The sequence below is a fragment of the Mesocricetus auratus genome, unplaced genomic scaffold (assembly GCF_017639785.1).
Source record: "Mesocricetus auratus isolate SY011 unplaced genomic scaffold, BCM_Maur_2.0 Super-Scaffold_100031, whole genome shotgun sequence".
NCBI lineage: Eukaryota > Metazoa > Chordata > Mammalia > Rodentia > Cricetidae > Mesocricetus > Mesocricetus auratus.
In genome coordinates, this window is record NW_024429212.1 from 7,563,163 (window position 1) to 7,590,027 (window position 26,865).

General features: G+C 48.4%; 1 protein-coding gene and 1 long non-coding RNA gene across 2 annotated transcripts; one reads left to right on the forward strand and one right to left on the reverse strand.

The window, feature by feature from the left end:
• Window positions 1–724: 724 nt before the first annotated feature.
• On the reverse strand, window positions 725–7,024 carry LOC110341484. Its single transcript, XR_002383441.2, has 2 exons — window positions 6,913–7,024; window positions 725–1,125 (listed from the first exon to the last, which is right to left on the reverse strand). It is a non-coding gene; the product is annotated as an uncharacterized LOC110341484 (long non-coding RNA).
• A 65-nt stretch (window positions 7,025–7,089) lies between these two features.
• LOC101838760 (sperm acrosome-associated protein 7-like) lies at window positions 7,090–22,591 on the forward strand. Its single transcript, XM_021229045.2, has 6 exons — window positions 7,090–7,245; window positions 13,973–14,035; window positions 16,445–16,546; window positions 17,337–17,423; window positions 21,777–21,857; window positions 22,368–22,591. Exons 1-6 carry the CDS (start codon window positions 7,152–7,154, stop codon window positions 22,439–22,441), a joined length of 501 nt encoding a protein of 166 aa, XP_021084704.1. The 5' UTR covers window positions 7,090–7,151; the 3' UTR covers window positions 22,442–22,591.
• The last annotated feature ends 4,274 nt before the right edge of the window (window positions 22,592–26,865 follow it).

Here is a 26,865-nt window from a genome sequence, read left to right on the forward strand (position 1 = left end):
AGCTGCTTCACCAGCCCCAGCTGACAAGATTCTTCGCAGAGGGCCTGATGGTCTTTGCTTCTCTCTGGAACTTCATAAGCCAGGCCTCCATCGTCTGCACTGCTCTCAACAGTATCTCCCAAGCTCCTACAGAACAGCCCATGAGCTCTCAACACTCAATGGCTTTTCTAGCCCAAAGTTCCAAAGTCCTTCCGCCATCCTCCCCAAAATAACATGGTCAGGTCTGCCACAGCAATACCCCACTCCTGGTACCAACTTGTCATGGTTAGGATTCCCTCTTTGCAAATGACTCTTGCTTGTGTCAAGCTGACATAAGACTAGCCAGGACAGCACCCATGTCTGGGAGGGCAGACAGCAGCAGAAGCAGACATGTGTAGCAGAAGCTCTCAGGGGGCCGAGACTACCCAGGCACGTGTGTCTAAGAGACAGGAGAGGATGTGAGAGGCAGGAAAAGATCCCAGCTACAAGTGCACTCACACCCTAGGAGGGGCTCTCCGTGGAGGCGCAACTGCCGACTCTCCTGGCCAGGGGCTCAGGCTGAGCTGGTGTGACCCGCCCCTCTAGAGACAACTGGATCACACTGAGCATGGGTCAAGTCACAATTAGAAGGCAGTATTTTTCCTCTCAAGTATTACCAAATGTTCGGAATGGACAATAGGAGTGAGACTGACTGAACAGAAAGCAGGGCTTATAAGTTTATTATAAATAAGGGACAGGTAAAAAATGCACATTAAACACTTTTATTCATTCTTTTTGCTTCAAAGCATAGCTTAGACAAACAAACACATGACGATAACTGTGAGATTTCCTGTGGCCCAGGAGATTTTAAGAACAATTTTAGTCCAAGTGTTGGATTACCATCTGCTTAATGGCACCCTTAAAATTTCTATCCTGTTCATCATTCCCAGTTGATGGCCTACCGGTTAAATTCAGTCATAAGTCTTCTATGTATCGATTTCCTGAATTCATCAGTGTGTTCCAGGTCGCCACCAAGTCCTCTTACTTGGTGACTGGCTACTGGCAATGTCACCACGGCACGCCCTTTCCTGGGGTTTTAAGTCAGGCAGAGGGCAGACATCCAGGGGAAGCAGATGTAGTTCTTGACTGAGCCATGGCAGCGGTGACCTGTGGAGAACAAAGTAGTGGTATTAAAGGGGACCCAGTGATACAACCCAACCCAGTGATACAACCCAACCCAGTGATACAACCCAACCCAGTGATACAACCACAATACAGTGATAAAGCCCAAAGGCAGTGACACAACCCAAACCCAGTGATAAAACCAACACATTGATATAACCCAAACCCAGTGATACAACCCAAACCCAGTGATAAAACCAACACATTGATATAACCCAAACCCAGTGATACAACCCAAACCCAGTGATACAACCCAAACCCAATGATAAAACCCAACGCAGTGATACAACCCAACCCAGTGATACAACCCAACTCAGTGATAAAACCCAATCCAGTGATACAACCCAAACCCAATGATAAAACCCAAGGCAGTGATACAACCCAAACCCAGTGATAAAACCAACACATTGATATAACCCAAACCCAGTGATACAACCCAAACCTAGTAATAAAACCCAAACCCAGTGATAAAAACCAACCCAGTGATACAACCCAAACCTAGTGATAAAACCCAAATCCAGTGATACAACACAAACCCAGTGATACAACACAAACCCAGTGATACAACCCAACCCAGTGATAAAACCCAAACGCAGCTGCAGTCACCTCAACCGTAAGTCATCTCAGTGAGAAACCGAGGATCTCTCTCTCTCTCTCTCTCTCTCTCTCTCTCTCTCTCTCTCTCTCTCTCGCTCTCTCTCTCTCTCTCTGTCTCTCTCACACACACACACACACATACACTCATGTACACACATGTGTACACACTCACACAGGAGTACACACACGCATACACACTCACACACGTGTTCACACACACACGTATGCACACGTACACACACACATACATACACACAGGAAGGGATGATATTTAAAACGGAAAAGAAAAAAGATTCTTACTAAATTTGTATTGAATTTCTCCTTTAACAATAACAAAAACAGATGAATTAAAAACCAGAACCTGCTGTCTGGCAGTGGTGTCACACTCCTTTAGTCCCAGTACTCTGGAGGTAGAGGCAAGTAGATCTCTGTGAGTTCGAGGTCAGCCTGATCTATAAAATGAGTTCTGGGACAGCCAGAGCTGTTACACAGAGAAACCCTCTCTCAAAAAATAAAACAAAACAAACAACACCCCCCCACACAAAAAAAAGACAGAACGTGGCAAAGTGGAACTGAATTCCTTCAACACCAGCACAGGTTTGTCTGGGTAAGCACCCACTTGCTTAAGGAGTTACAGCTTTCCTACTCAAGCTCATAACTGAGCCTCCGCACTGACTAGTGTTAGAGTTAAAGGCAGATACCATGTCTTGGATTTTATTATGTGGATGTTTACAGCTTACATGGAGCTCTGACCCTCTCAGGAAACTCCATCTGGAGGCAACGAAGACGAGAATGAGCAAAAGTTCGCATGCAGAAAGGTAAGTGTGGAGGGGGTGTCCTTATTCAGCTGTAGCTCCCTTCTCGAGAAAAACTGAGCATCCTCGATATCCCTGTTGCCAGCACTTGGGTCCCTCCTGCTGGGACAAACATTCCCCTTTTCTGTTCCAGGTTTCTTGAGCGCCGAGGTCTAAGAAGAGTAAGCCACATGGATCAGGATAGTGCCAGTCTGCACTTCCACTGACAGAGAGTCTGAGAAACAGGAAAGAACCTAAGAGATATGCATGGTACCCCAGAGAAGAGGAATAAGGCAAGATCTTCTGAATAGATTGGGAACACGGCGAGGAATGGAGGGGCGTGGGAGCTGGGAAAAAGAGAGGTGGAGAAGAGGAGGAAAGAGTAGGTCATGGGGGAAAGGTTGAGTGGGGGTTAGAATAGGGGGAGAACAGGATGAGAAATAGTATAATAGAGGGAGTCACAGGTTAGAAGACAGATCAGGCATTGGTGGCGCACGCCTTTAATCCCAGCACTCGGGAGGCAGAGGCAGGCGGATCTCTGTGAGTTCGAGGCCAGCCTGGTCTACAAAGTGAGTTCCAGGAGAGCCTCCAGAGAAACCCTGTCTCGAAAAAAAAAAAAAAAAAAAAAAAAAAAAGAAGACAGATCAGGCACCAGTGAGACCTCTAGTGATCTAAAGGGATGACACCAACTGGCAAGCTAAGCAATAGGGTAGAGACCACCTTGAATGCCCATTCCTGATAATGAACTTGATGTCTACACTATATGCCATCTTAGAACCTTCATCCAGTGACTGATGGAAGCAGAGGCAAACACCCACAGTTAAACACTGAACTGAACCCATGGAACCCAGCGACAGAGAGAGAGGAGTGATGAGCAAATTGGCAAAGAATGGGCTGGCGAAACCAGCAGAGACAGCTGATCTGAACAAGGGGGAGCTCTTGGACCCCAGACCGACAGCTAGGAGGCCAGCATGGGACTGATCCAGACCCCCTGAGTGTGAGAGTCAGTGAGGAGGCCTGGGCAACCTATGGGGCCCTGGGCAGTGGATCAGTGTTTATCCCTGGCATACAAATGTGTCCATAACACAAAGAGGGATGCTCTCTCAGCCTGGACTCTTAGGGGAGTGCCTGGACCCTGCCCTGAATGAAATGACAGACTCTGGATATCCCATATGTGGAAGGAAGTGGTGATAGGGTGGGAGGCTGGGGGGGATGGGAGGGGAGAGGGAGGAGGGGAGGGAACTGGGATTGACATGTGAAGCAAGCTATTTAAAATTAAAGTAATAAAAACAGTTAAAAAATAAAAGAAGTGTGAGCCTGCTGTGGCTCCCCTCTAGTCTACCTGCTTTCTCAACTCCATCTCCTTACAGAAGATGAGAGCTCCACAGCTAACCCTCAAGTACTGCTTTCTCAACTCCTCCTCCTTACAGAAGATGAGGGTTCCACAGCTAACCCTCAAGTACTGCTTTCTCAACTCCATCTCCTTACAGAAGATGAGAGTTCCACAGCTAACCCTCAAGTACTGCTCCAGACTGTAAGGGAAGCTGAGAGGAATCAAGAAAAATTTAAAGGACACAAGACATGCACTGTGTGGCCACTTCCACTCTGAGAGGCCTTCTGAAGAGAGATGAAAAGGAACACGCGCTGCAGAAACATCCTAACACGGTGTGCTAGTTGGCTGTAACTGTTTCAGTGAGGGGCTGTCTGCACTGGGATGACGTGTGGACATGTCCATGCAGTTGTCTTAAGTTGGCTGTGTGAGGAGACCCAGTCCACCGTGAGCAGCACCATTCTCTAGGCACAAGAATCCTGCACTTTGTAAGAGTGGGGAAATCCAGCAGCGCAAAAGCAAACATGCATGTGCCCATTTCTCCCTGCTGTAGACTGTGGGTGTGATGTGATTAGTTGTTTTCTGGTTCTGCTGCCTTGACTTCCCCACATGATGGACTATAACTTGGAAATACAAACCAAAACAAACACCTTCCACCTACAAGTTGCTTTCGTCACGATGTTGTATCACAGCAACAGAAATCAAATTGGGAAACGGGGTGACAAAGAAAGAGGATTTTAGGCAAAGGCAAATGCTAGGCAAAGAAAAAGAATGCTAGACAACCAAATCAACAACACAGGAGAACCACAACACAAAAGAGGCCGGACCGATGATTCCTCAGCGGCGGGAACCTTAATATGCTACATAAAAGCCTGAAGGCAAGTAATAATATTAATACGAATAATGCACAGACATGGTAGTGTACACTTTTAATCCCAGCACTCAGAAGCAGGCGATTCTCTGTGAATCTGAGGCCAGCCTGGTCTATGTAGAGAGTTCCAGGCCAATCAAGGAGACCCTGTCTACATACATACATACATACATGCATACATACATGTTGGGGGAAGTCCTGTGCATTTGTCAATAAAGTACTGTTGAGCCTATAGGAAACCTAGATAGGAGGGACTAGGAGTCCAGGAGAACTCTGGGAAGGGGAAACACAAGAGAGTCGACATGTAACGCCGGGTAGGAGCCCGGAAACTTCTCCGGTAAGAAACATACTTAGATTAGCAATTATGGGGTAATTACTTAAGGCAGAGCTAGCCAGTAAGAGACAAGCAAGGCCAACAGCTTCATGATGAATATAGCCTCCTGTGTGTTTATTTGGGACTGATGCGGATCCAGAACCAGGCTGGCGCGGCAGAGCCCAGGCGACTGGCGGGGGATAAACCAAAGCGGCTAGCAAAAGAAAAAGATTCTCATAACACATACATACATACATACATGCCAAAATAGAGCTGTAGAGAGCAACTGCTATGGGGTGGCTGTGCTTGAAGCTGGTTCTTATGATGGTGTGCTGACAGACTACGAAACCTTCAGAGGAGGGATCTGGGGTGGCGGGGGGACTCCTTGGATCACGGGACAGGTGTTTCCTCCGATACTGAATAGCCATCCTCAGAGAATGGTTAGAAAGGCCTGTGTCACCTTTACTTCTTGTTCCAAGGTGTGGCCTTTCTCTTCTGCATCTGCCACACCCACACACAGGAGCCCCGCACTTTGCTCACTGGACTCACAGCATCTAAAACTGGAAGCTAAATCTCATCCTGCCTCAAGTATTTAATTATAGTCATGAAAAATGGACTAACAGGCTGATTAAACAAAACAAGGGACTTACAGTATTACAAAGCATGCAAAAAACAATAGACAAACTAGCTGTGGCTGGAAAACCAGTGGTTTGCCTGTACAAAACCACAAGGACTGTTCATCAGAGAAAGGTTGATAAGCAGTGAAGACCAAGAACCTCCAGAACCTCGTCCTTGGGTTGAGAACCAAGCAGACACCACAGACAGTGCCTACAAAGACACAGGTAAGAAAAGTTTCTGGAACTACAGTGCGCTCTGACTTTTTGGGCCACACATATGCCATTCACAAGCAAACTAATGAGGAAAAATGCCCAGTTAAGACTCAATTAAACCACTGAACTTCAAGATAAAGAAGGTGAGAGCAATGCCACCAAACAGCGTCAGCCTTCTTCAGCCATTTTCCTAAAGATCCTGAAGAGGTAGCAGAAGCTGCCAAGTTTTTAATAACTTAAATCTCCTCTATTAAACATATTTTAATTTAAAGGAAAACCTGGTCCAAGAGTATCATTCCTAACCAACTTCCTGTCAGACTATGAAACAACCAACCTACACACTCACATGTGAAGACTCCCTGGATGACAACGTCCATGAGGCCAAACTACAGCAAACTGACACTGAACTAAAGAGACACTTGGGAGAGGAAGAATATTGAAATGGGAAGTGTTTTCAGGTCCCAATATGAACAATAAATAGCAAAGGGCCCAAGGACTCCGGGGGTCACACCACAGTGGGTCCTTTGGGTCACAGAGGTACTGTTGGCCTTGCATTCAGGATTGCTTCATGTCCCACTAGGTCTGAAGCTATGGTTAAGATCCATCAACTGATGCCTGTTTTGGATTCTGGATTTGTCCAGCGAAAGTATGGGGCACAGATGGGCCAGCCAGTACCACTGGGGGGACGTTGCACAGTACTGATGGGAAAAGGGAAGAACCAAGGAAGGCGACTGAGAATGTGGCCGTATGAGTTGTCTTGGGACGACCTTTCAGGGAGTATGACTGGAGCTGATATGAAGAAAGGAGAAAGGGAGGGGCTCAAGCTCCTGGAACCTTTAGTCCCCGAACTCCATGCTTCAGGACCCTGGAACGGCACATCCATGGACCGTGTTCTTCAAGGACTGTCTGGGTCTGCTGCTTGTCCTGGCAGACATCCTGTAGGTCATCAAGTCCTCCGGCATCCTCCTGGCACGTCTGTTCATGGAAGAAGATAGGCTGGGGTCTGAGATTCTCATTAAGATTGACTGATGCCTTACCTCTCTGGTTCTAGAAGGTCTGGAGACTGAGCTAGACACAGTACAGGCAGTGGAAAGACTCCCATCTGCGTCTTCTCCTGAAGAGCAGACAAGTGCAGTCCTACCCCCAAGGAAAAGGAACCCAGATCACTTCCTGGTGGTGATGTCACAGGTCCCGGACATTCTACGTATCCAGGAGACAAGGCCGGGGAAGCTGAAGACCTTCCAGGGAAGGGCCTCCTCCTTCTGCTGGAGGGACCATGGCAGCGAACAGAGGAGTGGGGACCTTCGTATCTGTCTTCCTTCTGTGCTGCTGGCAAGACGTGCAGCCCTGGCCGAATAGAGAGTTTTCAGGTAGAGTCCCCAGGAGACTGGCAGATAGAAAACCGTAGGCACGAACCAGGCGGGTAATGCGTTTCTCTGCGATTGTTTGAAAGTGTCCCCTCTTATATTCCAGGTGTTGAAATGGCAGTAGTAAGAGCTGGGATCTTCATGGTAATGAAGCCATGAGGGCTCTCCCTAGTGACCTGGTTAAGGCCTCTGCCAAAAAGGTCTCTGTAGTAGCACGTTACTGGTTTGCCAAGGACATGCAGCAGCCGGACATTGTTCTGGAGCCAGGAGTAGCCCTCCCTAAGCACCACACCTGCCGTAGTGTGAGGAATAAATTTATATTCTCTATGATGACAGGGCATCAGGTCTTTTGTTATAGCAGCACAAACGGACTAAGGTATTCTCCTTCCTGCCTTTGCAAATTTACCACTGAACCAATTCCAGCTTCTATCTATGAAGCACTTTGAAATTCTGCAAATCTATGGGAGAACACTTCTACTCTGTGGTTTAACTTTCATTAACTTGCAGAAATATCCTAACTCACCTATAAGTAAGGGAAGGATGACAAGAACCTCAGGATGGGTTGATGTTCTTGAATTTAAATGACTGTGAACATTTTGCTAGTTTATTTTAGCTTGTTCTTTGGTATTTCTTCTAACATGGCACACACATCCATGAAGCCATATGTGTATACGTGTGCACATGCATAAGGAGACTTAGAGGGTGACACTGTCATCTATCGATCGCCACTACATATTTTGAGATATAACTCAACTCGGAGCTCAGTGACTGGTTAAACTATCTGGGCAGCTACCTCTGGGGCCACCTGTCCCTGTCCTCCCAGGCCTGAGGTTACAGATGTGCACCACCACGCCCAGATGTTATGTGGGTGCTAGGGACATGAACTCAGGTCCCCATGACTGCATGGCAGGCACTTCACTGATTCCTTCCCATTTCCTGAGGTTCCTGTCATCCTTCCTTTACTTCTAGGTAAGTTAGAATATTTATGTAAGTTAATGAAAGTTAAAACACAGACTAGAACAATTGTCCCAGAGATTTTACAATGCCCTCACTTAAGTTCTCAAGGTAGAATGCAAACATTCCTTATCAAGACCTATTTTGAATAGTCCTTAGCTGGCAGAATCTGTCTCCCTCTGAAACCTCAAGAACCAGGAGTCCTTGTTTCTCTAAGCATTCTTTCTTAAGGTTTGGTAGAATTCAGCAGCAAATCATTCTGGACCTGGGGTTTTCATAATTGGGAGTTTTTACTATTATTATCACTTCTTCAATCCCGTTGCTTTTTTCCATCTATTTAAATTTTCCCTGATTTTCTGAATCTCATTGTTATCTGTTACAGTGCCTACCTTTTAATCTCTAATTTTATGTATTTAGGTCTTCATTTCCTTTGGTAAATTTGGCTAACGGTTTGCTAGTCTAACTTTTCAAGGAACAAACTCTTTTATATTGTTTCTTCATTTCTATTCATCTCTTCTACTTTGATCTTGATGATTGGATCCTGCTTCTTCTTGCTTTTCCAAGACCTACAATTAATCGTCGAATTATTTATCCGAGCTCTAATTTTTTTTAGCATAGGCCCTTACATAAAGCCCCTCTTTAAAAATAAAATGACATGTATTTGTTTAATTAGCGTGTATGTGCATGCGCACGCCGCAGTGTGTGTACAAAGGTCAGAGGGCAGCTCGCCAGGAAGCAGGTGCTCTCCTCCTATCAGGCTTGGTGTCTTCGCCTGCAAAGCCATCCAACTGCCCTTCACGCTTCCTCATAGAAGTGCTTTTAGTATATCCCACAGGTTTCAGTAGATTCTAACTCACACTCAATTCTAGGATTTATTCTTCCTTCTGGATTTCTTCGATGATTCATCATACTAAGGTTGTATCTCTTTGACAGATGTGTTTCTTGGAGGCAATGCCTAAGGTGAATCCTGCTTTTTAATCCAAACTGCTGAGTTGTGTCTCTGGATTGGAGAATGGAGGCCAGTCATTACTGCAAGGTGTAATGGTTACCACTGATTGTAAACCTCAGAAAATCTGGAAGCACCCAGGAGACAAGGTCCTGAGCTGTCACTGAGAGCACAGTGCTCTTTTCTGAGGCTCTCTGTCCTCTGCTGTGGCTCAGGTCCCTTGCAATGGGAAGGGAGAGATCCCCAGATTTCATCAATCTCTCTAGCCGACAAACCTCACTCCTGGTATTACAGCAGTTTCACTGAAATCAGGGGTAGACAGTTCCATTTTGGCCTGTGTGTCCATATTTTCACCAGGACTTTGTGTGTGGGGAGTATCTGCTATTTTATTACTGAATAGGCTTCCAGTCACTTACTTAGTACCCATCATTTCCTTTTAAATGGTTGGTTTTGCTTCTGGAATTTTTTTGCGGGGGGAGGTTGTAGTAGTTTGAATAAGAATGTCCCCTACAGGCTCATATATTTGAATGCTTAGTCTTCCGGGAGTGGCGCTATGTGAGAAGGATTACTGAGGCCCTAGAGTAAGGTGTGGTCTTGTTATAGGAAGTGTGTCACAAGGGGCGGTCTTTGAGGTTTCAAAAGTCCCAGCCGGGCCCAGTGTTGTTCTTTCTGTCTGCCTGCAGATCAGAATGCAGTGCTCAACTACTTCTCCAACCCCATGCCTGCCACCGTGTCCCCTGCCGCCATGTCCCCTGCCACCATGATAATGGACGAAGCCTCTGACACTAGAAACAAGCGCCCAAAGAAATGCTTTCTTCTGTAAGGGCTGTCTTAGTCGTGGTGTCTCTTCACAGCAATAGAACAGTGACTAAGACATTTTTGTTTGTTTTGTTGAGACAGGGTCTTACTGGACAGCCCTGGCTGGCCTGAAGCTTGCTATGTAGACCAGGCTGGCCACTGACATACAGAGATCAGCCTCCCTCTGCCTTCCAAGAGCTGGGATTAACTGCAAGTGTCACTACACTTAGTTAATTTGTTGATTTTGTATTTAGTTTATTCTGCCTTTCTTTGTATTTTCTTAGTGTGGTTACACGCCAGCCTTGGCTTCAAGCCCCGAACAGTCTCTCTTTCACTTGATATAATGTTTCTGTGAGGTTTTCTACCATGTTCTTGTGTGACTTGCTGGGTGTTTCTTTTCCAGGTGTCCAGCTGTCTGTTTTTCACAACTTCCAGCTCCTTACTGAAATACTTCTATGTCCAACGTTGTCATCTGTGATTTGTTCAGCTATTTATTTATAGATCCCTTAAATCATTTTTGTCGTTTCATCACTTTACTTATCTTTAGAGCTAGTCACTGGAGAGTCATAAACTTCGGAAGAGTCGTGTCACCCTTTGTTCTCGTGTAACTTGTGTTTCTGTGTTGACATCTATCTGTGCATCCGTGGGGATGGATATTTCTTCCACTGTCACGCACCACCTTCTTAGAGAGCAGCCTGGTTTTTTTAATAGTATTTTTTTAATCTTTGAAAGTTCCATACACACTTCACAGCGTAGACCGACCATATTCATCTACCGCTACTTCCTTCCAGCTCCATGGAGTGCCCCCCCACATAACCCCAAGTCCAATTGATGTTGCTCATATACACATGATAAGTAGTCAAGCTACTGGGCATGAGCAACCTACTAGTGACCTCATCCTAAGGAGAGAGTGACTCTCCCTTGCTCAGCAGCCATCTCCTCTGGGACTTGGGACTCCTTCCATCCATGCTGGGATTTTGGCTAGCTTAACCCTGTGAGGGTCGCCAAGGTGAGCCTGTGCTTGATGTATTTTGGAATCTTGGTTTGTTGTATGCCTTTCACTTGAACCCCTACTGAACCTCACAGTCTCATTTCCATGTGGACTCTTTGGCGGTGGTGAGTGGGTTTGACACAGTACGTTATTTCCTTCTTGGTTCGTCTCACAAGAGCACTGTCCCTCTAGCAGTTCAGGAAAGTATAATACCACCAGCTGGAAACATGGTATGTGCCACCACCACCTCTGGACTTGCCCACAGTGTATGAGCTAACGGGACATGAGGTCTATCTACAGTGAGGTCTTTGAGAGGTTCAGGTTCAAAGTCTTCGTACTGCTAGTTCCTGCTATTGCTGTGATGTGAATGGTAGGAGTGGACTTCAGCTCTCCTACATTTAAACATACTTGGCTTATGTTGAGTGGGCTCCTATCTTCCCTAGTCTTTAAGTTAAAGAATCTACCAATGTATGGTTGGCCTCCCTCTTTCATAAAGAAACATAGCCAGGGCAAAGTATTCCATATCGACCGGTGTCAGAGGACCCAGACTAGGCACAGGGTTCTGGTCCTCACAAGTGTCTCTGCCAGTCCTCACAAGTGTCTCTATTCCTGTGCACAACTCTTGCCTGTGCCTGAGATTTCCTCAACGGTGTTCGTTAAGGAATTTGCTCTCAATGCTGTCCAGTCATTTATTTTCTCCTAAGACCTGGTCAAAACTGGGATGGCATTCACGATCTTCTCTAGTTTGAAACTGCAATGAACCCTTGGGGGCCGTCGTGATATCCATCAGTTGTAGAATGGTAGAACTGTTCCCACAAGGTCTAGGCTGTGTGTGGTGGCACACACCTTTAATTCCAACCCTCCAGAGACCACGGTATGCAGTTCTCTGAGTTTAAGACCAACCTGGTTTACAAAGCAAGTTCCAGGGCAGTCAAAGTTCTGTAGAGAGACCCTGTACAAAAACCAGACAGACAGACAGGTAAAAGAAAAACAAACCTCACAAGAGATCTAGCCACAACCATGTATGACTCTCAAGGTCTCCCTAGCCTAAGACCTAGCCATAGCCCTCCAGGACCCCCAAGGTCTTCTGAGCTTGAGACCTGCCCACAGCCCTGTGTGACTCCCAAGGTCTTTCTAGACTTGAGATCTGACCATATATCCCTGTGTGATCCCCTTCCCCCAAGGCCTTCCTCAGGGGCCAATGAAAGGAAAATTTCTCTGTTGCCCTGAGAGTACCACAGTTATCCTCACCCCATCCTGGGATGCTCTTACTGCTTGCCAGGAGAAGAGCTGTGACTGCAAGCATGTGTGGTTTCCTCACGGGAAGATGCTATCCACTTAGAAGAAGGAGAGCCGTTGGTGTGAGCCCTGTGATGAAGGGTTCTGACTCAGTTCACTCAACTAACTGGAGTGAACTCCGAAAGCAACAGTGAACTTTCCTGGGGCCAGAATGTGCTGACTCGGGCACTGAGAAGACTTCAGAGTGTTCTGACCTTGTGGGTGTGTGCTGTCTGGAAGCTGCGACTTTCAGGAGGAGGTGACAACAGGAAAAGCACGGTAGAGCAGCTACATCTGACAAGGCGCGTTAACAGGCGTGGACAACACCAGCATACACACCACGCATGTGCGCACGCTGACTTGCACAATGCTTCCATTGTGATTACGGGACAGACGCAAGATGAAAAGAATATTTTTAACAAAGTGCTGGCGCTGCGCAGCTGTACCCATTCGTAATGTTCCATTAATGTCTCATGCAAAGAGAACTATACTGTATTTGCTTCATTTACCAAGGTCAGCACACTGGGAAGCAATTGTCATCACCATCACAGACCTCCTTACATATTTCCCATTGTCCTGAGCCATGCAGATGAGCACATTGGGATGCAGATTGTCCATCATTAAAGCCTTTGAGAACAGCTTTTTCATTGGTTTAGCTGCAACTTTAGTTATCCCAGACAGAGCTCTGTGCCTCAGAAAGGGAAGGTATGGTGGCCCTACTTGCCATCTTTGGGGGTCCCAGGACCTGGGAGTTGGAAGAAGAGGCCAACCCTGAGCTCAAACTAAGCGATGTACCAGATGAAGAGACACCACAGCCCCTGAGATAAACAAAGGTCGTGTCAGAAGGAGGAAGCGTGTGCCAGATGCTGCAGAAGAGAAACTGGTCCTCAGAAGTCCCACAGTGTCCAGATATAGCTAGACCTTATGAGCCCAGCATAGCTCTTCCTGTCCATCATGGAGCAGATGTCACAGATATGACAGCCCCGGAGACAACTGCCATCCAGATCGCTTCAGCTCACTCATCAGAGACTCCACTTCTTACCAGCAGACAGACCACCCAGGAGGGCTCTCCTCACACAGGAGGAATGAGGTGACCAGCCTCTGGCCCTCCCCTCCTCCTGAGAGAAACTCAGGTAGCACCAGTGAGTGTGACGGTCACCCAGGGGCTAGGATAAAAACACTTAGGAGGTGTTTTCTTGTCACAGGACAAAGCGAGTGTTTGGCTGGCGACATGGAAAAGCCTTAGTCAGAGGCTGGGCAAGTGCTTCTTCTGTGTGCCAAGCTGGGCTCTGGGCTGCTATGGGATCCCAGGCTGGAGTTTCCTGGCCTGGTGACCACTCAGATGGTATCACCAGCCATGCAGGAGGCAAAGCGCTGCTTCCTACAAAACAAAGCATGTGACCCTCTTCCTTCTTTGCCCCTGAGATAGAGCTGAGTTGTCCCTGAGTGTGGACACTGTCTTACCATCCACAAGGGTGACTCCAGTGACCAGGAGCGCAGGTTCTACTCAGGACACCTGGGGAGATCATGGGTTCCACCCACACAGCAGTCCCATGGGTAATACCTTTCCCATCTTCCATATGAGAAACTCGAGTCCTGGAGGGCTTCCCTCAGCACACATGGGAAAGAGCAGCACCCTCCACAGGCTCCTTCCTCTAGAGCAGGCTGGGGCCATCCCTCACAACTTCCCGTTCACAGAGAGGGAGGTGAAAACCAATGAATGCTGTAAAACTATAGGACTGTTTTTCTTATTTCCCTATCAGGTTCAAGTTCTGAACAACTGCCAAGTTTAAAAAATATGGATGACGATATAGCTACAGTGTTTGGTAAGGACTCCCCAGGTGGAACACCTGCTCCATGGTGAGGGCGGGTGGGCGCTCAGCAGGCCTTTCCCAGACACCTGGTGTCAGTCACAGGAAGTGATTTGGTTTGAGGTCGGAGTCACGTTCTTGGGGCCCACGGCGTTAGTGCTGACTAAGTTACTGAAGTCAGAATGGCTGTCAGAACCGGACACGCATGGAGCTTTGCCTCTCGGAGTGGTGTCCAGACAGCAGTAGTCTTCACCCGCAGACTCGTTTCAAACACCCTGCTCAGGCCTCCCACAATAGAAGCCGCATTTAGCCGGCTACATTGACACAGTAGACCTGGGGCCAAGGGACAGCCCCTCAAACTCCTCGGTCCCCAGGAAGGTGGTGAGGACCTGGCCTCTACCCAGGATTCCAGCCTCTGTGGCCTTGCCTGGACATGGTTACCTCAGGGTTTCCTACAACTCTCCAGTAAGGGCTCTGGGCACAGCAAGTTGTGGACCATTAGTCCGGCCCACACTGTCCCTCAGAGGCAGAGTACAGCATGGAAACAAGGCCAAGTGGTTGATGGGGTGCTCAGTCTTCAGCGCAGAGCCTACACAGTCCAGTGTGTACTTCACACCCAGGGGCCAATTCTGCCTGGACCAGCTACATTCCCTTCTGGGTCCACATGCCCAGGTCTGTCCTGAGAACTGTGCTCACCACTTGGTACCACCCCTCACTTTACACTTGGTAAACTGAGGCCTGGAGAAGCCGTCTGAGCAGAGTTGTGACTTGTTTCTTAATACCCTGAGACACTGTGGGAAAGGGGTCACCTCTGGGCATCTATCTGCCCATGGCCACCTGTCAAATGGGGTCAGGAGTAAACTAAGGGAGCACAGGACATGGCTACGAGGCTGCTCTCAGATCTGAGCCTCGTCAGAAGGGTCCTGATGGGAATGGAGATGCTACCAGGTGACAGGGCCCCTCCCAAGAGGGACCTCTCCAGGAAGGTCAGCTCTGCTCATTTCTGAGTCTGGACTGGGGTGGGGAATCATCACGGTCTCACCAGCTGGAGTGGTCACATGAATGAGTGAACCAATGCTCCCAGCCAATGCTCACCTATGCTACCCTGTCTACCCTCCTAAGCTACTCCCACGTCACATACAGGAGACCTGGCTCCCGCCCAGCAAGAGGCCTCATCCTCTGACCCCACAAAGAGTGGTTCACACATAAGCTTCAGGTGGCTTCCTGGCACTGTCCCGGGTCAGGGTGGCCATCGTGTTGCAGAGGCAGAGGCAATTTCCAGCTGCTGTTTATTTAGCTCCCACGATGATCTCCACACAACGCTGGGTGCTGTTGACTTTATAAAAGCCATGAGACACAGCCGGGCAGTGGTGGCACGCCTTTAATCCCGGCACTCGGGAGGCAGAGGCAGGCCAGTCTCTGAGTTCAAGGCCAGGCTGGTCTACAGAGTGAGTGCCAGGGCAGGCTCCAAAGCTACACAGAGAAACCCCGTCTCGAAAAACAAAAACAAAAACAAAAAGCCATGAGATAAACAAGCACCCCATTTTACAGAAGTTCACTGACAGCTAGCAACACAAAGAAACTCATCCTTGTTCCTATCTGAGTGAGAAAAGAGCCAGAATGGGAGCCAGACTTGGTTGGATACAAAGTCCAGCTCAGGAGGCAGAGGCAGGCGGATCTTCGAGATCAAGGCCAGACTGGTCTACAGAGTGAGTTCCAGGACAGCTCGAGTTACACTACACCAAAGAAAGGCTGGACGTGTGCAGAAAACAAGGAAGTTATTCTGTAGCACTTGAGGGTTATCAGGAAAGAATGGTCATAGAACAGAAAGTGAATCATGACCAGGGCCAGGGCTATGTTTTGGTACTGTGTCTTTAAAGAGTGTATTAGATTTCTCTCACATTGGACAAAATGCCAGAAATAACCACTTATAAAGAGAGGAGATTTATCTGGGTCAGTTTTGGGGATCTAGTCCTTGTTTAGTTGGCTCTGTTGCTCTGAGCAACCGGTCACACTTCAAGGTGCAGGTGTGTAATGGTAGAAAACATTTACTTCATGACCAAGGAGCAAAAGAGACAAAGGGGACCAGGATCCTACCACCTCCTTTGTAGATACCCTGGTGACCTAAAGACCTCCCTCTAGGCTCCACCTTTGAGGATCAAGCCTTTGGGTACTGAGGGACGGTCAACATCTGGCTGACGGGTTTCCTGAGGAGAAACTCACATAATCTCAGTCTTTCTGAATTTCGGGAGGTGGAAGTATGGCCAGCCTCCCCAGATGAGTTCTCCAGCGCAAAGGCCACTGTCCACAAGCTCCTTGAGTTTTCTAGTCACAGTGTGACAGGCTGCCTGACGTTCAGTTCTTCAGAGAATATCTGCCCTGCGCCACTGGCTCTGTAACACGTCCTTGTGTGCTTTTCCCAAGATGAAATTCTCGTCCGGGAGATTTTGGAGCCAGGGAAAGCATCATATTTTGAAGGTCAAAGCCCATCAACAACTTCAGAGCCAAAAACAACGAAGGAAAAAAGCAAGTACAACCTTTCTACCCCACAGCCGCAAGTAGTTTTAGACCCAGGGTGCTGACCACAGGGCCCTAGTCCATGAGCACTCACCAGATTCAGCCGTATCTGGGCAGGGGCGAGTGCACACGAGGCCACTGTTATGGTGGAGGTGTCGGAGTCACTGCCGAGGCAGAAGGTGGCTTGCTTCCCGCTGGCGTGATCTCTGGGTTACATCCGTTCTTAGGCCCTGGATGTGAGTAGGGTTCAGCCACTGCAGGAACACAGACTCAGGGATGAGCCGGATCGGTAGTTTAACGCACGCCATCTCCTCGTGCTCACCGACGGCTAAGGGCAGCCTCCTGTTACCCCATATGGTCAAATAAGACTTAGGTCCAGGGGAGCAGGGACAAAGACGAAGCGGGGCTCCACACTGTGAGCCTGCGTGGGCAGATGGGCGTAACAGGGCATGAGGGAAGAAGTCGCCAGACAGTGGCGAGGAGAGGCTTCGGGGAGGCGCATTCAGAGGCAGGAACGCTCAACACTTCCCAGGAGGTTTTAGTTCAGAAATAACTAGATTCTAAGGGTTTGTTCATCGTATAGCAGCCCAGTGCCAAACCACCAGGCTCAAGGTGGTTGGATGACACCTGACTATTTAAAGATTAACTTTCCAACACATATTTCAAGTAGAACTTAGACACTGTGCCATCCTTCCAGGTTAATGTTGTAAAATAGGGCTTGGGCTAGAAATGGTCACAAGCCTGTAACAGGAAAACGCTTCCCTGTTTTGTTTTGTTTTCTCTATGTTCTCCATCAAAGAAGCCCACAGGAAAGACTTCAGTGCTCCTAAGAGGCATGAGGAGAAGCAGCTCCCTCCTGGGACCCTAGATGCCATGTCCTTTGATGGTAAATGTACCCCACAAACCCCTTCCTGGGCTCAGAACCTAACTGGGGAGCCCTAGCTGGGTGCAGATGGATGCTTCTGCTTGGGTGAGGTGAGAACAGAGATTCTTCTGCTGGGGTTGCTGGCTGCTGGCTAGGTAGGGTTCCTACTGTGTCCTGAGCCTCAGGATGTCCCGAGTGTCTAGTCCTGCCCTGGGGCACAGCTCCCTAGCCCCACACCGGGTTTGACCCTCCAGAACCCAGACCAGACTAGCCCAGAGGAAACATCTTCTTGTGAGTGGGCAGTTACCAGAAAAGAACGCAAGCTTTGTCCTCTCCCAGAGACTTCCAACTGAATCGCTTCTTCCTGAATAGAAAAGGTAGCAGGGCAGATAAAGTGTCCCCCTCTGGGGCAGAGCAGGAATTGGGGAAGAAAACCCTCCCTCCATCACGAGTCTGCCACCACTGACACCTACAGAAGACACAGTTTTTCACTGTAAAGAACAGATATAACGAGGGATATGCATGTATGTGTAGCACAGGATGTGCATGTACACTGCCCATAGAGTAGCCCCATGCGGGGCCTGACTGTGGCTGCAGGTGTAGGAGAGGGAATGTACAACTGCATTGAATGGGCCTAGGAAACTGCATTGCAATCCTCTGTGGCTTCTCCAGATGCTGAAGCATGGGATGGCATGCTTGGCATAAAGAAGAGCACAGGTCTATTTATAATAAGTGTTCTGATACCGGAGTTTGTCCCACTCGCGAGTTTGATGACATTAGCTGATGTAGATCAATAGGAAAGGATTCTTCTGGAAGCTGCCTATAGTCAGAGAGGGGACAGGTGATTCCATAGGACACAGGATGGCCTATGTAAAAGCAGACTGAGAGAGATAGAACAGCCTTATGGGTAAGGAGATGAGACTATAACATAGGGAGAGGGGACCCTGAGGTACCACCAGAGCCCTGGAGCTGGCTATACCCCTGGGGACAGTGTGATTGCTCACTGAAGTCAGCAATATCCAAAACCCATCTGGTATGTTGCTTGTACTGCTGCCCGAGTCTAAGGTCTGATCCATGGCCACTACATGGAGTCCCTCCCTCCCCAAGTAGTCCCTGAGATGCATCCCCAGCAACCAAGCCAAATCTCTTCGGGGCCTGACTGAAAATTCATATGAGTTATGACTTCATGACAAAGAAGGTGCGGGCCTGGTTGGAGGAGATTTGGAGATCATCAGAGACAGTGTGACAGCCTGGTGATAGGAAGACAGAGTACCCAGAAGAAGAAGGTGACAGAGTAGGAAGGAGGGCCCTTGGGCTGCCTGGTGTGTCCTAGGGAAAGGAGACCGTAGGTCTCAGCAGCAGCAATGTGGACAGAGCCCTCAGGTCCCTGGAAACCCCTGCCAGGTGATGAAGGCTAGGCAGATCTTAGAGACAGAAGGCAGGCAAAGGTCTCCATCCACTGTTTCCATGTTCTTGTCTTAGACAAGAAGAATTCAAATAGACAAGATGTGAACTGGAAGGAGGTTTTATTAGCAAACATATCTAACATGGGGCTGGAGAAATGGCTCAGCCATTGAAAACATTTGCTGCTCTTACAGAGGCCCTGAGTTTGATTCCCAGCACTCATGTCAAACAACTCACAACTGGAGATCTAACACCATCGCCTGGACTCCACAGACACCTGCACATGTATGATTCATATATCCATACACATATTCATGTGCGCGCGCACACACACACACACAAGTAAAAATGTTTTACAACAAATCTTCAAAGCAAGAGCACACATTCAGGAGTGATGGCTAAGCTTCATACAGGAGTTGTACTTCACAGGCTTTGTACTGAATCTGGGGGGTGTGACAGGGTGACACAGGTCGTTCTGATATGGAGACCTGACGAGAACTGCTTTGGTCCTGTATCTTGTCATGGTACAGGTCTTTCCGCACAAGGCTCATTCTGACCACTGTGAACCCCACATCCTGATTTTTACTCCTCTTCCTCAGTTCTGGTCAGTCCCTATTTCAGGCCTCTAGGACACAGAGGGACGGTTGTGGCCATGCAGCTTCTTGCCACGGTCACATCATGGACTCGGGTAGAGCAGAAGTAGAAGTCAGTGTGGCAAGGCCAAGTGCAGCAGGCTACCTTCAGCCCCAGTGCCAGGTCCTCTGCTGGAGCCCCTCCCGGGGAAAAGAATTCCAGACTCAACCAGGGGAGTGAGCAAGCTGCGAGCATTACTGGACCTGGAGGCTGCCCTAAGCTCTCAGTCTCTGAAACAGCCAGGAAGCCAGGCCCACATGCCAACCGGGAACCTTTGTTTGAATGGGGAGCTCATGGCCTCTTGATGTCTAGAAGATTATCAAAGCTGCAGCCCCTGCCCAGAGCTGCCTCGGGTACAGCAGGTACGCAGTGCTGAGTAAAAGGCATCCGTCTTTGCCAGTGGTGCTGTGCCCTCTGCCCAAAGCTGAGGACACAGAGAGCAGAGGACAGGAGGGGAGCTGCAGGCCCCGGAACCCTGATGTCAAACTCAGATGTAGCACACTGTTCCGTGTCACCTTGATCTTCACATGGACCTTTCTGGGTGTGCATCGCCCAGCCAAGAGCTGTGTGACAACGACCCAGGGTAGCCAGTGTGTGCCAGCCTGCTAGAGAACGAATGTTTCCAGCCCTGTCCCGTGGAAACCCTGCTCTGGCTGCAGGAGAAGCGGGGGAGGAGGGCTGCTCTGGCTGCAGGAGTAGGGGGGCTGCTCTGGCTGCAGGAGAAGCGGGGTGTGGGGGGACCAGCCCCGTGTCTGGTTGCTGCAGGGGTACATGGGTGGCAGAGGGTGTGAGGTGATGCAATACCTGTAGCATTTCAGCTTGCAACAGAGGGTCCCAAGGAAAAGTAGAGGCATGTGGCCTGGGGGCTAACTGGCCCCTCAGAATCTCCCTGGCTTAGGACAAGGCAATGCGTCTCTCTCTGGGAAAGGGCTGAGATGTTCCTAGAGCTCTCATGTCAGAGATCATCTGGGGCCTTGCAGCTGTGGAGACAGCAGGAAGGAAACTGAAGAAAACACACTGTGGCCTCCACTACAGGCTAAGGGTTAGGGTTAGGGTTAAGGTGACCGATGTAAACAGATGCTTGTTTGCCAAGCGCTGCTGAGGGAGGGAGACTAGCGATCTGTGGTGGCCTGCCTGGGAGGAGAAATGGGCTGCTTATATGGTCATGTCACCTAGGGAACAAGGATCAGGAAAAAACCCAGGCCAGGTTAAAAGAGAAAGAGAGAGCAAGGCGCTTAAAATAGCACCCATTGTGACATTTTAAGCTTACAAAAAAAAAAAAACTTCAGAAGTGTCACAAAGAGCTTGTAAATTCATTTCCCAGCACTTCAAGGTCAGTGGCTGGTAATCAGGGTGCAGACATTCATTCCTGCAAATCTCTTAAATAAGCCATGAGCACTAGCTACAATAGAAACAAATGAACAATGACAAAATCCCAGGTCTTGCTCCCTTCATGGGGGGCACAAGAGAGTTCATTCTGAGACCAGATATGAGTGGCCACAGCCCAGGAGCATAGATCCAGGTCACCCCAAATCCCATGTTCAAACAAGTTCACAGTTTCACCAAGTTTTTACAGTAACAGTACAAAGGAAGTTGCACATCCAGACACTGTTAAAAATACATCAGTGGAAGCCAGGTTGGCAGTACAGACGAGCGAGACATCTCTGCTACACAGCTCGACACTATCTGAGGACATTCTTAGCTTCTGGATCAGCGGAAGCCAAGGGTCTGTTTATACACTCCAGAAGGTTTTACCTAATAGTCACAAAGATGTTAGTCAGACACTGTGGTGGGGAAGGAATGGCTAGGAAGGGGTAAAAGACGCCCACATAGACTGCATTAGGCTTACAGCATTCTAACTTCTCCACGACAACTGTAGTTCCGACAGCCAACCTGCCACGCAGAGGTTCACATGAGGCATAGCTCTTCCTGGGAACTCTGGTTCACATGCACACACCATGTGCAAACATCACCCCCTCTAGTGCCTCAGTGTCCCCAACATGGCTGCTCCCTCATCCACTGTGTCTCTGATGACTTCAAAGAACGCTGGCCAGTTCCTCCGTGGAACGGCTTTCAGTTTGGGTTTGTGAGAATTCTCCTGCCTCCAGGATTTTAAAACATTTCATTTGGCCCTGCAGCTTCATTTGTTTGATGGCGAGTGGCTATGACTGTTTGAATTTTCTAGCTCTCCTGGTGGCCACAGGGCAGCAGGCTACAAACATGCTCATATGGTATATGCTCGCTCTGTATTTTGAGACCCAGGTGGCCTAGTTTCAAAAAGCTTGCAGTTAAACAGTAACTATGGGGTCTATTCACTGTTCTTGACTGTTTCCACAGACGAAGAGAGAGAAACACTTTTTCAGATGAAAAGCCTTGACGCTCTGGAGAAAATCATTGACACTATTCGAAGAGCTATTGGTAAGCAAAAGCTATGACATCATCCCATGGGCAGGGTTCCTGGTAATGGCGCTTGCTGCCAAACCCGCAACCTGACTTCTGTCCCTGGGACCCACGTGCTAAAAGCGAACACAATACTTGAGTTGTGTACATGTGCGTGCATGCACGCTCTGGTGCTCTCTCTCTGTCTCTCTGTCTTGCTCTCTCTCACGCACGCACACAAGCACACACACACAGCCACTCACACAGGCACATACACACACATGCAATTTTTAAAAAGGAGAAAGTGGGCATGCATGTCTCTCTGCTTCCTGGCTTTGTGAATGCAGACTGACCAATACCTCATGCTCCTGCCTCCATGATTTCCAGCCATAATTGTTCCCGTTTGTACCTGGATGGCACCTGAAGTCACAGACACATCCAGAACCCCATCCAGAGCCACTGATATTAGACACTACAGGGTCTGGCACAGGCTGTGGCGACAAACAGCGGGATACTCACATTTACTCACGAAAATCTCTTCCCTGACAGGAACTCATCTCAAGAAAAAACGGAAGTTTCAGAAAAGCAGGAGAATCAGACAACTCCTGGGGAAACTAACCTAGCCCTAAGTACCAGGACTGGCAGAGGGGACAGCCACTGCCTGCCCGCACCTGGGGACAGGACAGAGTGAGAGCAGCCACAACCGTGCGTGAAGGAGAACTGCACTCAGTGAGCAGCAAATAAAATTAGAGTATTTAAATATTAAGTTACCACACACGGCTTTTTTGATTCATTTCTTTTATTATATTTTTATTAATGAGGACGGAAGAGAGGGCATGGGAAGGGTGTGGAAACCTAGTGCCGTGGAACCACCTGGAATCTATGAGCTGACCGCAGTGAGGACTCCTAGTAAAGGAGGATCCAGAGCCTGCACTGCCCATCATCTGCAGCTAGCTGTGCCGGCTGGTTTTACGTCAACTTGACACACAAACTAGTATTAGCTAGAAGAGGAAACCTCAGCTGAGAAAACACCTGTGTAAGAGCCAGCTGTAGGACATTTTCTTAATTAGTGATTGATGGGGAGGGCCCAGCCCACTGCAGAAGGGGCCACCTCTGGGTGTCCTGGCTTCTATAAGAAAACAGGCTGCTCTTTTCTGAGAGAAAGGGGAGGAGCAGTTGATGGGGTGGCCTGTGGAGTGGAGGAAGGGGGAGGGAGGCTGTGGTCAGGGTGTATGTATGAGAGAAGAATAGGAAGGAAGGAAGGAAGGCAGGCAGGCAGGCAAGCTGCGCAAGCCAGTCAGCAGCACCCACCATGGTCTCTGCATCAGCTCCTGCCTCCAGGCTCCTGTCCAGTGTGAGTTCCTGTCCTGACTCCCTTCAGTGATAAACTGTGATACAGAAGTGCAGATCAAATAAGCATTTTCCTCCCCGACTTGCTTTTTACTCATGGTATTTCATCACGGCAATAAAACCCTAACTAAGACATCAGGCAAGGCTTCTAGTGGTGGGACCAGGATATGAGCTTAGCCACAAAACCTTTGACCTACAAACTATCCTCCATGCAAGATTTGCTGGGGCAACGGTGGCACAGAATTTGTGGGAGTGGCCAACCAATGACGGGTCTAATTTTATGACCATGCCACTGAGTGGGATCCCATGCCCCACAGTGCTTGGATGACCAGGAACCCGAGGCTGGATAGCCCAAAGACCTAAGATAGAACCAAACACAACTAGGCAAAACAAAACAAAAGAAAGCATCCAAGGCCGGGCGTTGGTGGCGCACGCCTTTGATCCCAGCACTCGGGAGGCAGAGACAGGCGGATCACTGTGAGTTCGAGACCAGCCTGGTCTACCGAGTGAGTTCCAGGACAGCCTCCAAAACAATACAGAGAAACCCTGTCTCGAAAAACCAGAAAAAAAAAAAAAAAAAGAAAGCATCCATGAAGTAATTCCTAATGGTACTCTGCTATCCTCTGAGATCCCCACCTAGTCGGTCCTCATCAGAGAGGCTGCCTCTGGCAGCTGATGGGAGCAGATGCAGAGACCCACAGCCAAACAGTAGGTGGAGAGAGAGCCCAGGTTGGAGATCTCCATCGGGACCCTCTCCTCAGAGCTCAGAGGAGGAATTGTGGGTCACAGGGAGAGTATGCCTATGGAATCAACTACGCAGGGCTCACAGAGACTGGAGTGGCAGTCACAGCCTGCATGGATCTGCCCTAGGTCCTCTGCATAGGTTACATTGTTGGCTGGGTGTCTGGGGGAACTCCCACAGCGGGAGTCTCTGACTCTTTTGCCTGCTCTTGAGGACCCTCTTCCTCCTGCTGGGTTGCCTCATCCAGCCCTGACATGAGGTTTTCTGCCGGATCTTATCGTATCTTGTTGTGCTCTGTTCAGGTGATGTCCCTGGGAGGCTTGTTCTTTTCTTAGGGAACTGGATAGATATGGGGAAGAGGGGAGGGGAGGGGAAGGGAGCTGGAGGAGTGGAGGGAAGAGAGACTTCGGTCTGAAGAATAAATTTAAAAATACACTTCAAATCTAAGGGTCAGTCGGTGGTGGTGTACGCCTTTAATCCTAGCACTTGGAAGGCAGAAGCAGATGGATCTCTGTGAGTTCAAGGCCAGCCTGGTCTACAAAGCAAGTTCCAGGACAGCCAGGGCTGTTACACAAAGAAACCCTGTCTCAAAAACAAGACAAAAAAATGTGAATGTATTTTGGTCTTATTCTCCCTGCCACTCCATCCTTCCATACCTTCTCCTCCACACTGCCTCCCAACTTTAAGTTCCTTCTCAAAAACAAACAAGAAACCAAATGCAACAAAACCTAAAAAGCAAAATACAACGCCCAAAAATGTCTGGCTGTGGGTCTCTGTCTGTTCCCATCTGCTGCAAGAGGAAGCTTCTCTGATGGTGGCAGAATAAGGTACTGATCTGAGTACAGCAGAATGGCATTAGGAGTCACTTTGTCACTACGGTCTTTTTCTTTCTTTTTTTTTAGACCAGCATTATTGGGTTTGTCGTAGAACCCTGGGTTATCTAGTCTCAGGTTCTTGGCCACCCAAGCAGCGCTGGGCATGGATTCCATGCCATGGAATCAGCCTCAAGTTGGGTCTGTTATTGGTTAGTTACTCCCGCAAGCTGGGTGCCGCCTTTACCCTAGCCCATCTTGCCTGTAGCAGACCACTGCAGACAAAGTGTGCTGGCTTGTTGCTTACATGTCTTGATAGTGTACAGAGTACCTTCCCGTAGCAAAGATGCTGGAAAGCACGGGTGAAGGCTCTATGTAGGCAGCCGCACCTAGACATGTCCATCTTCAATGAGTTGTTGTCTTCAGTAACGGGGCTTTGATGTCAGACTGTGGAGAGCAACCTATTGTCTTGGCAATAGCCTGGGTTGTTTGGGGATTCCTATAAGGTCCCTTTGGACAACAACTCAATTAGATGTAACCCAATACTGTACTGAAAGCTTCATTTGGTAATAGATGACCAACTGGGACTCTGTCACTCCTATCGTTTGGTGATTTCCTTTAGATTGCCTTCATCTGTGTATATATTTTTAGAGGTTTCTATTTTATTAGCTTTCCATACTACCCCACAAACACCCCTATGTCCCCTCCCACTACCCCCTCTCCCCTCTCTACTTGATTCTGCCGTGCCACAAACCCCCTCACTCATCTCTAAATGTCTATTCTATTGCCCTTTCCTAATGAGATCCATTTATTCCCTCTGGTTCCAAACTGTGTATGTACCCTTTGTGGTGCTGTGGATTGTAGCTTAGTTATCAGGGCAGCTAAAATCTATAAATAAGTGAATACATACCATGCTTGTCTTTTAGGGTCTGGATCACTCCAGATAATTTTTCCTAGTTCCATCCATTTGTCTGCAATTTCATGTCATTTTTTTTCTAACAGCTCATACTCCATTTGAGTAAATGTACCACATTTTCTTTATCCATTCTTCTATTGAAGAACATCTATGTTGTCTCCAGTTTCCAGCTATGATGAATTCAGTAGCAACGAACACGGTGGAGCAAGTGTTTATGGCAGGATGACGTGACCTTTGAGTATAGCTCGAGGGTGGTACAGCTGAACACGGAGGCAGATCAATTACCAGGTGGAGGCAGCGGAAATGAGGTAAAGGACCACGTATCACTGTGGTAGAATGTGACTTTAAGGTGTTGGCTTTTGTTTATGCCGCATTTGTGTAACTCAGTGAAGCTGTGATTCTTTGCCTGCCTAAACCCGATTATCTAATAAAGAGCTGGACGACCAACAGCAAGGACAGGCGGGACCGGCAGGCAGAGAGGATAAGTAGGAGAAATGAGGAGAGAAAAGCGAGAGGACAAGGAGAGGAGGGCGTCAGGGCCAGCCACCCAGCCACGGAGTAGGATGGAAAGTAAGACTTACTGAAGAGAAAGATGAAAGTCTAGAGGCAAAAGACAGATAGGATAATTTACATTAAGAAAAGCTGGCTAGAAACAAGCCAAGCTAAGGCTGGGCACTCATAACTAAGAATAAGCCTCTGTGTGTGATTTATTCGGGAGCTGGGTGGTGGGCCCCTCAAAAAAGGCAAGAGAAAAAACCATTTCACACAACGCATGTCACTGCTGCTGGCTGGGCATTAGGTTAACAAGCCAATTACAGAGACATCTGGACAGCTACCAAGTGGCAGCCTAGAGATTTCAACTGATCTGTGCCCAGGATCAATTAGGAATTTGTTTCCTGGTGATCTCCTGGGCAGAGACTGTGATGAGTCCCCCAGAGTAGTCTCTGACAAAATAACAGGTAAGTGTGCTGTGTCTCTCTCTATATGTGCCTGTGTGTCTCTGGTCTGGTCTAATAGGCCCAATATATTCAGTGTGTTGTCAATACAAGAACAGGTCTGGCCGGGCGGTGGTGGCGCACACCTTTAATCCCAGCACTCGGGAGGCAGAGGCAGGCGGATCTCTGTGAGTTCGAGGCCGGGCTGGACCAATAGCCTCCGAAACAATACAGAGAAACCCTGTCTCGTAAAAACCAAAAAAAAAAAAAAAAAAAAAAAAGGTCTGACCTC